The sequence below is a fragment of the Ambystoma mexicanum genome, chromosome 4p (genome assembly GCF_040938575.1).
Source record: "Ambystoma mexicanum isolate Mex_15411 chromosome 4p, UKY_AmexF1_1, whole genome shotgun sequence".
NCBI classification, from domain to species: domain Eukaryota; kingdom Metazoa; phylum Chordata; class Amphibia; order Caudata; family Ambystomatidae; genus Ambystoma; species Ambystoma mexicanum.
The window spans coordinates 969,615,386-969,629,789 of record NC_090927.1 but is presented as its reverse complement, the minus strand read 5'-3'; the positions used below and the strand labels follow the sequence as shown (position 1 = coordinate 969,629,789).

The 14,404-nt window shown below is 44.8% G+C and overlaps 1 protein-coding gene across 1 annotated transcript in view; it reads left to right on the top strand.

The window, feature by feature from the left end:
* Window positions 1-14,404, top strand: part of LOC138452879 (putative uncharacterized protein C6orf183) — a 138,121-nt gene that overhangs the window by 101,211 nt on the left and 22,506 nt on the right. Inside the window, exons 4-5 of the mRNA XM_069605226.1 lie at window positions 11,058-11,217; window positions 12,034-12,120. Of these exons, the coding sequence (XP_069461327.1) occupies window positions 11,058-11,217; window positions 12,034-12,120 (247 nt within the window). The remainder of the gene's footprint in view (window positions 1-11,057; window positions 11,218-12,033; window positions 12,121-14,404) is intronic.

Genomic DNA, 14,404 nt, shown 5'->3' with positions numbered 1-14,404 from the left:
TTGACATTCACAGGTTAAAAAATGAAAAATGAAGAGCAGCACAGTGGCATTATCATTGCTAATGTAGACAGTGGGGCTCATATTGGAAGTCCCCGTAAAGAGACGACAGGGAAGGTTACATGCGATTTTACCGAATTGAAAAATAACAAAAACATTTATAACTAAACAATTTGAACAAAAGAAATACCAATTTCTTTTTTTAATTTGGGGGCCCCCTACAGACCCCACTGTTTCCCTTCATTTATAATCCCACCCCAAGCCACTCGCCCCCCGTTTTAACCCCTTATTTATATATTTTAAAAAAATCTGTATTTGTTTAGGTAAAAAGGTTGAGGTAAAAATGTTGTTCGTTATTTTCCATTCAGTAAAATCACCGCATACTGGCAGGGACCTGTTACTTTTTGGTTTCAATATTCACAGGTCTCCGCCGCCTTATTTTGGTCATTTGCATGGCGCATTGCAAAAAGGGAGGGCAGAAGGCGGCATACAAGCATGTACGTTCCTTTTCCCCCACCCCTTTTGCACTCCGCTGTGTAAATTGAGTCAACGACACCTGCCATGTACACATGTCAGGCAGCGTTTACAATGGATCCCTATGGAGTCTGCCTACTTGTTGGTGCAAAAAGCAAGCTTACTCCATAGGGATCCCCAGCATTTGCGCCAACATGAAAATCCATGATGGTGCAAATGATGGAGTATTTGCATGGCCGAGAGGAAAGGAGCAGTGGAATCATAAGTTATGATCCACCCGTCCGCTCGACCATACAAATGACCAAAAATGGGGTCTACCGGAAACGCTATGCGTAAAGGCCTATGCTGGAGGACCAACACAGGAGGCGATTTTGGCCCCAAGAAGCCTCTCTCCCAGAATCAAACTGGCATTCACGGTTAGCGAAGTGGCCAACGCTACTAAATAATTAAAAAACCAAAAAGCAGCGGGCCCAAATCTAATTGCGGCAGACCTTTTTAAAGATGCACCAACAGTTTGGGCGCCGGTGTTAACCAGAGTCTTTAATGCAATCTTGGCAACTGGTGATATACGAAATTCATGGAGGAATGCCACTATAGTTCCTATCTACAAAAAGGGAGGCGATGAACAGCCAATAAATTATCGTCCAATCTCCCTTTGGGATGGAGCGGGTAAGCTATTTGGCAAGTTGCTGTTATCATGCTTGCAAGATTGGGCAGACAGTGCAAACGTGATCAGCGACCTCCAGGCTTGGTTCCGGCACAACAGAGGTACCTTGGATCACTGCTTTTTATTACACCTACTTAGCCAAAAATACACTGTTCTAAACAAAATGCACCTCTACCTCGCTTTCTTAGACCTACAAACTGCATTTGACTCAGTGTCTAGGGATGTTCTCTGGCAAATTTGCTAACTCGCCATGCCCCTGTAGACCTGGTGCCCCTGTAGACTTGGTTGCAATAATGTCTGCCCTTTATACTGGCAACAAGGCTAGAGTCTGCTACGTCCTGGGCGGGGAGGTGACGGGATAGTTTGATGTCTGCATGGGTGTTAGGCATGTCTGAGTCCTGGCGCCCCTACTTTTTAACATCTACATCCAAGAAGTTGTTGATGCATTGGGGGTGGGGTGCCAGCATACTCCAAGATTGGCTCTTGATAAATACCCTGCCCTCTTCTATGTGGATGATACGGTGCTACTTGCTACCTCCCTGGCTGGTCTTAGAGTGGCCCTTTCTATTATCCAGAATAAATGCAAGATGCTTTCATCAAAACGAAACCATGGCAAGTCAAAAGTGAGGATTTTTAAGCCTCCCTTTTCCCAAAAAAGATCTATTGATTTATTTACTGAGAAGGGGGCCATCGAGCAAGTTGCACACAATGACTACCTGGGAGTACGTTTTCAAGATAATGGCGGGTGGGGTGGCTAAATTGCCTGGTCAGCTCTTACACTGGAAAGATTTGGTGGCGGTATTCATACTTTTTTCCATCGCCATGGGAGTGGTGCTATTTCTCCGGCCCTTGATGTACTGAAGAAGCAAGCTATACCAGCTGCTTTGTTTGGGGCAGAACTGTGGGGTCATGCCAATTTAAGCAGGCTAGGCATCCGCGAAAATACATTTCTTTAAAAATTGCTATTACAGTTAGTGCTCCTTCTGCGACACTCCAACTCGAACTTAATCATTTACCAGTAACACTATATGCCTCTTTTAAACTGGTTTTATATTGGGTCAAGCTATGGAGTTCGAGAGATTTGGTAAAGCAGCGGGAAGGGCAAGTGCATGTCATGAGTTTAGCAGGTGGGAGAAACCTCAAATGGCTTGCCCACGTGAAGGCATCCCTGTTAAACCTGGATATGTTGGATCTTTGAGAACAACCACAGGCTCTCTCTAATCAGGAGATTAAGCACTTGAACGCTCACATGATGCGGAGAACACAGGAAAATGAAATGGTGAATGCTGCATCTTTGAAATTGGGCCCATCCTATTTAGAAGCCGGACTCGAGTCTGGTTTTAAAGTATATCTGCACACAATTGGCTCTGCTCTTGAGCAATCTTTGTACCTTTGCTTCAGATTAGGAATTTTACCTGTTGCAGTTTTTTGCGTAACTTGGAGACTGGATGCTGTAGCAACATGTCCTTTGTTTGGTCTTTTTAACGAAAGACTCACATACTGTATGTTAACTTGCGAAAAGACACTACATTTGAGGCGCGTGTATTTGCACCACATTTTTATAGACAAGGAAATTCGTCAAGCTGCTCCTGCACTCCAGCATTTATCCCAATCTCTAATTCCCTATATTACCTTTGGGACTGCTCGATATTTCTACAGGGCTTGGTGGCTGAGAAATAAGGCCCTGAATTAGTAAGGGGCAGGCACATGAGGGACCAGTGCTGTAATTGACCTATCTTTCCAGGAATCGAAGCTGTTTGGAACTTATTGTACATTTTAAACCCATGCATGTGATCTTATCAATTTATCTATACTGTGAATTTTAATTTGGCGTTTCATATGTATTTACATTTAGGCTATTTGTTTTTAATATTGATATGAGATGTCTTTTATATGTGAACCTTTATGGCTTTTGCAGCCAAAATAAAGTAATTTGACTGACTCACTGGCATTACGTTTCCAGTATGCCCACCTCAAAATGGTTCTACGTTATTTCGCTGCGGTATTTTTCATCGCAGGTTTTTTCATCGCCATTTTTTTTCGAAAAACTCATCGTTTTTTTTGTTTTCTTTGGGGGGTGGGGGTTTACCCCCCCAAGCCCTCCTTTTTTTTTATTCCCTTACACCCACAACCACATATTTAATTTTTTAACCCCCCCAATAAAAAAAAGCAAGTTTTTTTTAAAAAAAAACCGGCGAAGAAAAAACCTGCGGTGAAATGCGTGTATACCCTCAAAATTAGCCCCAGAATGTTCCACATCAATGTCTTGGCATTGAAAGTAACTTATTAGCCTCCCCTGGATTTGCCCCACTCCTCCAGAAGGTGTAAAGACATGTGGTCGGCCGAGCAACGACACACCAGACAAGGCAGATAGGGTTTTAACTCCCACACTTTATTTAACTGGTTTCTATAGATATGGATTGGTGTGCCTCCTATGGCTCTATGAGCGGAGCTCCAACCAAAAAATACTTACAGAGAAAAACTGTGAGTAAGTGCAGACAATAACAAGTGGAGCCCATGATATAATCTGGTATCGCCAGTTCTCCCTCCTTCAGAGAACTTAAAGAAAGCACCCTAATTTTATGAGTCTCTGTCTTTGGCGGTGTGCCCAAAATCGGTGATAATGCAGTTGTAAGAGATTTACCACTGCATTACCTCCTCATTACCACAACACCGAACTATGCGTTTGGAGGTAAAGCGGAGGAAAATCCTCCAGCAGAAGGTTATTCAGCAAAAAAAATCCAAATCGGCAGAATTACCTTGCAGCAGAATCACTGTCGGTGGTAATTCCGCAGAAATCCCCATGGATTCCTATGGACTTCAATAAATGGGGACTAACACTGTAATTCTGCCAGATTAAGTGGTGGTAACAGTAAATTTGTTTGGTGGTATCTCAGCGGATTTACCACAGAGATACCACCAAACTTGTAATGATGCCCAAAGTCCTTCCAAAAGAATGGGCAACTTACATTTTAAATCTACTCTTGAGCAGTCCTTAGCCTTTCGGCTACCCTAATCTATATAATATAATGTTCAAATGGATGGTTCTACACAGATGCCCAAAACCTGCACTTCAGAAGGCCAGGCCTAATCTACTGTGCAAAACAAATATTCTTTAGGGTAGGCTCTTGAAGCAGGTACTCACAGCTTGGGCTTCTCTGCTTTCCCTATCTTGTGCAAGACCTATATTAGTATTATTTTTAGGGTGTTTTGCAATCACAGGAGTTAGAAAATGACGAGTAAAGCAGAGAAAGAAGGGAGCAAAGAGCTAAGAACATGGGTGAGAGAAGGCGGGCAATTTGGCAGCACAGGATCTACAACCAATCAGGGGAGTAAACAGTGGGGAAAAGATCACTCAGTCTCAGGCGGGGAGGGTCTGTGTACCTAGATGTTAGGGAGTAGCCATTTCTTGAAGAGGAGGGTCTTGAGTTAATTTCTGAACTACAGAAGCGAGTGGATGAGCCTAATGTTGACGGGGAGGAGTTTGCATAGTCATGGGGCGTATAGGGAAAATACGTTTCTTCTGTTTATTTCCTTCCTGCAATGGCAGAGCTCACATGTTCTCACTTTTGGTGGATCGTACGCCTCTGGAAATGCTGAGGTTCGCAGTGAGGTATCTTGGGGGCTTCAGGGTGACAGCCTGCTAGATGATGCAGCAGGATTTGAAGATAATACGGGTTTGCAGCTGGAGCCAGTGGAGTCTAATGCGGGATGGGGTGATGTGGTCTAATTTGTGGAGTCCTTTGATCAGTTGTGCTTCAGCATGCAGGACACATCTCAGGGGTTCCAGGGTAGTCGTGGGAAGGCCATCCTAAAAAGGGCACCGCCACTATCCCGGTGGGAGAGGACCAAGACTTGGACAGCAGACTTGCAGTTGTTTTCTGGGATGAACCCCTTAATCTGAACCCCATGGTCCTTGTGGCGTTGGATGTCTCTCATCTATAACCGGCCTCTCAGGTAGCTTGTGTGGATTCATCTTGATCTCAAGCTTTCTCTGTCATCTCTCTAGTCCTTCCCGCCATTGACGATTAGACCAACCTCCTGGTCCGGTCTTCAACTGACCAGGTTTTCTCCCGGGTCTCTTGGGTTTTCGCTTCATATTCTCTGGTCTCTCATGGACCATAAGTACAGTTCTGGTTTTCTCAAGTTGAACCCTTCATGATCTTGTTATTACCTCTGGTCCTTTGTCTGATCCTACCTGCACCTTGGGCTCAGCTATACGGTTTCAGGATTAACTGTGATCTCACAACTGTTGCTTCATGGGCCTTGGGTTCAGCACACTTAGATGGGTGTTCCTCCAAGCCTCACCACGAATTTTGTTAGCCAGTTGATATTCTTGGCAAACCCTCCTGTACTCCTTCTTGGCCCTTTTGGGTCACTGGTGAAAATAATATTTCTGGACACCTTCAAGTTCCCTTAGTCATTGGAGCACTTTTCCAAAGATCCTGGAAACCTCTCTTTCCAAGGCTGTAGTGGGACTCTTTTTTGGGCTCTGGGCATGCCAGTCTCTCCCAAGCTGTCCCAGTTTTCTTCCATACTGTCTTTTTTCTGACTCTCTTCATCTAGGATTTGCCCTATTACCAGGGGAGGAAGAGTAGGCGTGTCTGCTTTCTCCAGTTGTGTATTGTGTTGGGTCTACAGGTATCTCCCTAGATGATAAGGGAGTGTGAGCAGACTCGCCTGTCTCCTCCAGGCCTCTGACCCCTTCTGTGTCTCTAATCTTTCCTCAGGAGGGGCCTAACATCTGCTGCCGTTCTCATTGGCTATTCCTCCTTTTAGATTGAACTCTCTCTTTGGATTGAATAATGCCTAACCGTTTTCTAACTATCCACATTAGGTAGGTTTTGCTCTCTTCATGTGAGTGGTTGCTTCCTTGACATGCTTGATTGTTGCCCTGCAGAGCGGCAGTGGCTTTAAAGGCCTGAGTGTCTGTCAGTGACATCTTGGAATTCCACTTGGCATGTTGAGCAGAGCTGCCTGTCTCTCTGCCTGATTCCTGCTGACGGCTCAGTGCTGGGGCTTGCAAAGCACAGCATGCCCCAATGCATCCTGGCTTCTTCTTCCAGGATATGTGTCTCTGGTGTATCCTTTTTTCCAGTTATCAGCACGGTTTCAGGAACTGTGGAATTTGCCATCCCCTCGTCCGGACTACTTATCTCCCACCTCATGGATATTCACTGTACTTTTACTATTATTGTCATTATTATTATTATTATTATTATTATTATTATTATTGGAGTATTTATTGTGTGCGTCCCTAACATCAGAGAGCATGGATCACTTTACAAGTCGGTGAGGGAAGGATACAGTGAGGGAAGCAGAAGTACAACAGAGGGGGCAGCCAACAATGGGACTGGGCAGGCAATTTGGCAGCAAGAGATCTGCAAGCACCTGCATTCGCGCCCGCTGCAAGTCTCAAAACTCTACTCCTTCCAATGTCCCTAAAGGAAGGGAATCCTGCATCTAATGGTGGTACTAGGCAGCATGAACTAGCCTTTCTACCTCCAGGTAGGCACATTGGGTAGCAGCTGGCCCATCCCCATCAGCGCGCTACTTCCACACAACAGTAAGGAGAGCACAGGGAACTCACAATACAGTGACAACACTAATGCAGTGTTTTAACTTAATAAGCAACGTGGTTACCTTCCTGTACCCCTCTTTTAAGGGCCAGTGATTCCTGTGGTTTCATTGTCACATTCTCCCCAACTACCTTATTAATGAAATTACTTCTATTGCCTGTGATATGGAATGCATGCTTGTTCACGTTATGATAAGTCATTTATAATGCGCCTGTACACATGTTTTTCTAGGTGCGACAAGACAAGGGAGAGTACGGAATGAGGGCAAGACAAACGATCTTACTAGGCCTTGTATTATTCAGATCATGCAAGTGTGGTAACGCAAAGTGCAGGGGAAGGGGACGGGGGAACTGCAAGGGGGGAGGGGAAAGTGCAATTAGGACAGCATTTTGCTGAATAAGTGCAGCCAGGGCAGCACAGCTCTGGGTAAGTGCAAGGAGACGTGGGACTGTAGAGGCAATAGTTACATACCCTAGTGCGCGACATGCCCAGAGGCAGTGCGGAGGAGACCGGTCAAGAGGAGACAGGTACCCAGTGAGGGTAACCAAGGAACCAGTCTGCGCAGCAGACAGGTTGGTCAGAAGGGGAGGGAGAGAAAGCAGAGGAGAAAATGAAGGCTTTTAGCTGCTTCCAGAAACTTCAGGTGGTCCGGGAGGGACAGGAAGGCCGTTCTAGAGTGAGACACCTGCAGAGGAAAGTGATCTTCCCCCTACTCTCTGCCTGGAGAAGGGTCTGACCCTCAGAGAGTTGGAGGCAGGAGAGCAAAGGGCTCTATAAGGAAGGTATTTAGGAAGAGAGTGTTGAATGTAGCGCGGCCCCAGCCCCAGAAGGCCTTGTGGAGGATGCTGAGGGTCTTGAACTTGATCCTTGCAGCCACCGGGAGCCAGTGGAGAGATTTCAGGGCAGGAGAGATAAGGTCCATGGGCTTGGGGCCAAAGATAAGTCTCGTTAATACATATTAATCTTATCTGGCATCTACAGAGGCCAACATGTTATAATTGTTTGAAGGTGTTTGGGTTCCAATGCACTGTAATGCCTTCATAAAGTTTTTGAGCCTCATTATAAGATTTCCAGTCTGGAAACTAGGGTGCTGGTAAGCTCATTGGCATTCTTGTTTCCAGACCGGAAAACTTCGTGTCTGCCTGCCATGGCTGCTGTGCCCCACAGGTCTGATTCTGCTGGGCGATTCGACCACGGTAGGCAGACCATTCACAGAAACACTGGCACCATTAGTAACAGTGCTGGTGCTTCTGAGTCCCCACTCCCATAGAGTCCATTTGGACTCTATGGGAATGGGCATTTATATTTTACTGGCGCCTGACTACCTGTGCCGCCGGACTTGTAATATGTGTAGTGGAACCGGCAGGGTTACCGCCAGACTCGTAATGAGGCCCATTGTCTTGTTGGCAAACCCGTTGGCGCCTCTCCCCCCTGTTGAACCCTCGACAAGTAGGGACTTTTTGTTTATTAACACTCATTTAATTTGCTATCAGCTCTGCTTGAAGCATGTGTTAGATGCTATTTTATCGGTATTGAAAGATTATGCTGAGCGACACAAGGGAAAAGTGGTATTTGTAACTCATTGATTGTCAGAATTAAAGAAACATATTATAGACTTGTTCTCAAGTTGCATTTAATTGAGCATCCTTTCATTTAGCAATTTTTTTTTAGAGATTGCTCCTTTCTGCAGGCATCCTTTCATGGAGTGTTTATTCTCAAGTTTGGATATTATTGTTTTCAATTATATTTGAAATTACTAATTGCCATTTTCTGAGGTATTGGAGTTAGAATGCTGAGGGAAGTTATGGGTTGGAGCTGGTGGATAGGGTTGAGTTTGTCCATTCTTAATGGAATGGGTATGTCACCTAATCGAGTGGGATCCACAAAATAGGTAGGACACGGAAATGTAGGTAACACAAACGTCTATGAACACAAACAGGTGTCTTCCTAGCAAATTCAAGATTGGGGCTCTCTTCCCAGCATTTGAGCAGCTTAAGAAGTCTTGGAACAGTTCACAACAAATGGGGTACTTCTTTGATTTACAGTCTCAAGATGGCCAACAATATCTGTGGAGTATCTACCGCCAGCGGTAAAGAGTAACCCAGCTTTTCTTGATTATTTGTCCAAGATTTAAGAGCTTTCTGCATCCTTCTTTGGTAGTTTCCTTGGATACTTCTCCTGGCTCTGTTTTTAGTCCTGGATATAAGGTGTTGCCTCAGCCTGTTATATTGAGTCTTTTGGGTATTTCTCTTGAATCAGTACCAGGCCGAGAGTTAAGGTGCTCCTTCGCCCTTTGTTCAGTGTTGCTGTAAGGGTTTCTGTCACCTCCCTCCCACAGGGTCCTAACTCCTTTCCCCGTCACCACCTCCCTGCTCCTTCTGTGACCCTGCTCCTGTTAGCTGCCAAGCATGTGTTCAATCATGCTCCGATCATGGGCTTGGTCACTTCAGATCAGAACCTTACCCTTATGCCCTGCCTTGGGCCAAGTATGATTGGTCGTTCCGAACTGATCTTATTCATTAGGGACTCACTGGCCACCTCCTCCTTTCTTTCTTCCACCGCTTGATGTTCCTGACCAACCTACTTATAACAACCTTCTGATAACTTACTCCCACAGTCTCCCTACAATGTTCTCCTGACTCCAACCACCTCCAAGATCCTACCCTCTCCAACCTCCTCTGACTGTCTGCTCTCACCATCCTCCATCAAACTCCTGCTCTCTTCAACCCACTTCACACCCCTGCTCTCCCCAGCACCTTCTCCAAACACCCACACCCTCTGAATGACTTCCTTGGCTTATACAGCTCTTTGTGCCCACTGCCGCAGTTGGGGGTTTCCGTAGGGCCTGCTATTGTGAGGGTGGATAATTGAGAAGCTGTGATTGGTTGATTAAAATTGATTCACCTTTATGTTGTTTGGGAACCAGGGGCTTGTTCAATTCTTCATATAGTTGAGCCACCTTTTTGTTTCTCATGCCATAGCCCTGGTGAGCCGTGTGTTCCTTGTGGTATTTTACAAGTATTTCATAAAAGGTAGAATGTGGAGAAATGACCTTTCAATTCGCTTCTGTTGCCCCACTTGTATTGTTTGGGTTCACAGAGGCTGGAAGTGCACAGCATGTTATGGGGGCAGGGGTCTCACTGTGTGAATATATCCTCTGTGGCCTGGCAGTGCAAGTACCCAGGAACATCTTACATGCAACTGGTGCTGATACAGGCTAGGAGAGAGGGTGTTGTGAACAAATGCAAAATGTCCCTGGTGTTTTCAGGCTTGCCAAACTAGCTCTGGAAATAAGATGAAAATGCCCCTGAACCCCCACGTGGGCGCGATAATGCTTCTGGGGTATGGTGTTTAGTCCCAGGTTTCTCTTCCATTCTTCAAGAAACTGGCGTACCCTCCACTGACTGTCTTAAGGTTGAACAGGGCACCTTCCTTTGGAGTTCTGGATGGCAAAGTATCCTTGTTTCTTAAGTGTTTTGTCTCCTTTTATGTAGGAGCTCCCTCCCTTAAAGTGCCAGTGTTTTTAAGGGAGACTATGCGACCATCCCCCACACTGAAGCATCGAGTAAGTGGGAGTAACCAGGGGACCCTTCCCATACCACCATTGTGACCAACATCCAGTAGTTTGGGGAGGCACCCGCTCCCCTTAATCACCCGTCTAGATGTTCCCCAGGCAAGGGCCTTCCTCAAAGAGTTGTTGAGGGAATGCAGCTTTTATTGGCTTTTTTTTGTAAATATCTATGGCAGTGTTGCAGGCACGTGGCTTCCCACCCCCATTTATTTAAATGCTTACTGTAGAACATTGGGAAGGATGTGGTATGAGTACTTTAACTGGTAGGCGGATTTGCAATTGCCCAGATACATGGATTTATTTTTATTTTCCTTATGTGTTGTTTGATGTGGAAAAGATTTGCCTAGTAATTATTTATGTATTTTTTTGGTTGAGGAGGAGGAGGAAGTGCACGCTGCAGATGCAGTCATTTGGTAGCACCTAGTTGTGGTTCTGTTTATTCAAGTTTATTCTATCCAATGCAGGTTACGTTTTGAATTTAGAAAAATATGGAAAGAGAAGCTCCCTTGAACTTTGATTTCTTCTGTATCTATTATGTAATTACTCATAGAAGAAAGTCCTCAGAGAAATGCACTTGAAGATAGGAAGTAATCACACTCATTGGATCTACACGATCAATCAAAGGATTTACATAGATGTCAGTTTGCCCCTGACAGTGTTCCTGGGCCTTTGTGTCTGCCTATTGCCTTGCCTATTCTTGATGGAAAAATAGTGATCAATGATTTTCATTTTGCCTAATAATGCAGTTGTTTACTTTTCATTATTTTAGGTCCTCCAGTATTTGCCAATTTCGGACAGGGCGGAGTTGACAGTTGAAAGACAGAGCAAAAGCATTGTCAGAAAAAAAGACGCCACCAGTCACACTGCCAGATCTGAATCAGCCACTTCTGACGTTTTCTTCTCCGTCCGACCTAAGACATCCTTCTCAGGTATGACTAGATCAGCAGGTAAGAAATAATCTTATGTTTCAATAGTGGGATGAGGAGGAGGTGTGATCTGCGGGGATGTGGTGGGAGGTGTAACTGGTGAAGAAACTTTGTCTTTTGAAAAGGTGTAGTAGAGGCAAAGTCTGGTTTATGTCGGAAGAGAAGGTAGGCTAAATATATGATCTCATTTGGTGGTAATATTAGGGAGGATGTGGGGCCTCACGGGGGTGTGTAAATTGGTGAGTGGTGTGAACTTGTGGGGCAATGTGACTCAGGAGGAGGTCAAGTTGGGAGGAAATGAGCTAAAGAAGAGGATTTAGGGAGAAGTTGTAACCAGGGGATGAGGTGTTATGTTCGTATCTGTGGCAGATGTGCCATTTAAAATGAAGTCTGATTGAAGAAATGTGGGTTAATCAGTGATGCAGACTGAGGAATAGGTGTTGTCTGGAGAAGGGATGTGTATTGGTGTGCCTTGGATAAGTAGGAGGTGTCCAGATTGAGGATGAATTATATGGATGGTGTTATTTGTGGACTCAATGCTGTCTAGGAAGGTGAGGTGTAGTGCATTGAGAACATATCATTTAAGAGGTATGCTGGTGAGAAGGACCTGACGGCACTGAGGTTGTGCAGCATGGCGATACACCACAGGACCTTCAGTGCTGCCGAACTCTTGACTTGTTAATTACCATATCACATAGAGCAGTTGTGCTCAACCCATTGCAGCTTGTCTTGAATAGTTGTCAGCACTGTGCAGAATCTAGATTTATGTCAGAATAACGTATTGCAAAGGTGTCCTGCTAAAGCTGCGGTTTTGTTTAGGTAACCTTCCCACAGCTCCTGTGGTTTCTGCAAGGTCTCAAACTACCCTCTCAGTGAAGAGCTCTTCATCTGCCACACAATCAGAAGGTACGTATTCTTCATGAATGACACTTCTGATATTAAGGGTTGACGAGGGAGCACTGGTAGGAAATTAATAGAGTATTCTACAAGAATACAACTGCATGCAAAGCTCCTCTTGTCTCAGTGTGTGAAAATGTATGTCATCATGAAGCAGAAACAAAATCATGTTTTTGCTGTTCAAATGAAATGGGCGTGTATGTGCTGCACAGTGCTTGCTCATCAATTCATATTACCTCCTGTGCATAGCTGATGTACCACAACAGTGCCCTCTGTATTAATTTGACCTCTTTGTCCTGGACGGTCTATTATGGCACTTTCTTACATTTAGGTCTTCCTTTAGATCTGATTATAGATATGAGGAGATATAACACAATGTTCGTCTGACATGTGGCCTACTTGCATTCCCATGGCATAAAGGTTTCAGTGCATCATTTTCCCTGGAGCAGGATGTATACCACTGTTGATACACTCAATATCCTCTAAGTTAGGGTCACAATCAACTAATCAACCAATGGAAAGCAACACTGCAACCTTTACAAGAGCAATGCATTTTTGTCGGAGGTTGCATATGTGAAGAGAGTGGGCCGTGTAACGAATCCAGGGAATTCGTCCCTTCTCCCCAAGGGGGAGCCCCCCCTTTTGGGATGAGGGAGATGAGCCTGCACCGCTTAACACCCCCCAAGGGACAGCGCAAGCAGGATCTCACTGGGGGTGACCCCCTCCTTAGAGGACAAGAAATCCTGTGAGGGGTCAGAAATGTGAGGTGGATATCTTTGTAAAGAGTTTTCAACTTTAGCCATTTTATTAAATAAACAGGTTGGATAAACGCCTCACTATCCCTACCCTGACAAGGATTTCCCTGCCTAAAATAAACTAGAGTAAAGACACCTTACACTTGTTGTACACTTACAACAAACAAAGCAAAAAGGAAATATATGGCAATTCAATTCAACAAAAACATATAACATGTATAACATATGACCTGATTGACAATATGATCAATGTCCCTCATTATGGGGTTACTGGTAGGCCGTCGGTCCTATAGGCGGCCTACAGGCAACCTCTGCTTATCGTTTCCACCACCGGATATCCCAGTAATACCGGGATATTACGGGCAGCGAGGAATCTGTAAATTCCCATTGAGAACACTGAAGCACCGGAAACTTCAGTAATGGTGCCGGTGCTTCAGTGAAAAATCTGCCTTTAGGGGCTTGAAATACTAGTTCACTGTCCCTACTGGCAGACTTGTAGTTTGCCCGTCCGGAAAAAGGTGCTGGTACCATTGATACCATTGATACCGGCACCTTATTTCCAGACTGGAAAACTTATAATGAGGGCCAATGTCTCTTGTAATGGCCTGGGTAAAATTCCCTTCCCCAGATACAAAAAAGGGGTTTCTCCACAGTTCAAAGGAAAACAAGGAAATCTGGTTTCACACAACGTTCCAATACAGTTCTTATGTTCCAGTACTCTAATTCCCAAAGTTCTGTTTCCTTCAATAATGCATCTCAAGCAAGTAATAAGCTCTTACTCCTCCTGGCATAAGAACTGTCTCACATTTGTAGCGAGAACAAATATTTTGGTCAGGATGGATTACCACAATTTTAGCTGCAAAAAGAATTGTAACTTTTCTTCAACCAGCTTTCACAATTCTTCTCCAAATGTCACAACTCACCATCTGTTGTTTTCTATTAGTACCACTTTTCAGCACTTGCACCTTCTACTACCTGGCTTATTCTGTCACCAGGGTCTTCTGGGCTGGAGGTAAATCTGCCGACTTTCCACCCATTTTCGGTGCAATTACTGTGGTGGAATTACCGCTCCAGTAATTGCCTCAAGAATGCCCAATTGAGTCCAATGGACTCCAAATAAATGGGGACTTAATCCACCACTACCAACACCACTTGTAATCCGGCGGTAAAACTGCCAGACCAAGTGGCAGTAACGGTAATTGCGTTGGGTGGTATTCCGGCAGATTTACTGATGGAATGCCGCCCAACTCATGATGATGCCCCAAGTCTTATTCTGCTTCTGCCTTGTCTTTGGTATTGTGAGCTTATATTGGCCGGAATTTGAGATTTCCCAAAACACAAGCAGCCGATCTCACAAACTGTGTGCCTTCTGCCAATGCCCTCTAGCTTTTGGCAATACTTTGGATTGGTATTGCTGAGGTTTCACTCTCTCTTGGCATGGGTATTGGCTAGTCAACTCAGTTGTAATCAGGATCCCCCTCCCCACTGGGTTGTTGTACTTGCCATAAACTCACAAACCGGCTTTTATAGTTACTTTG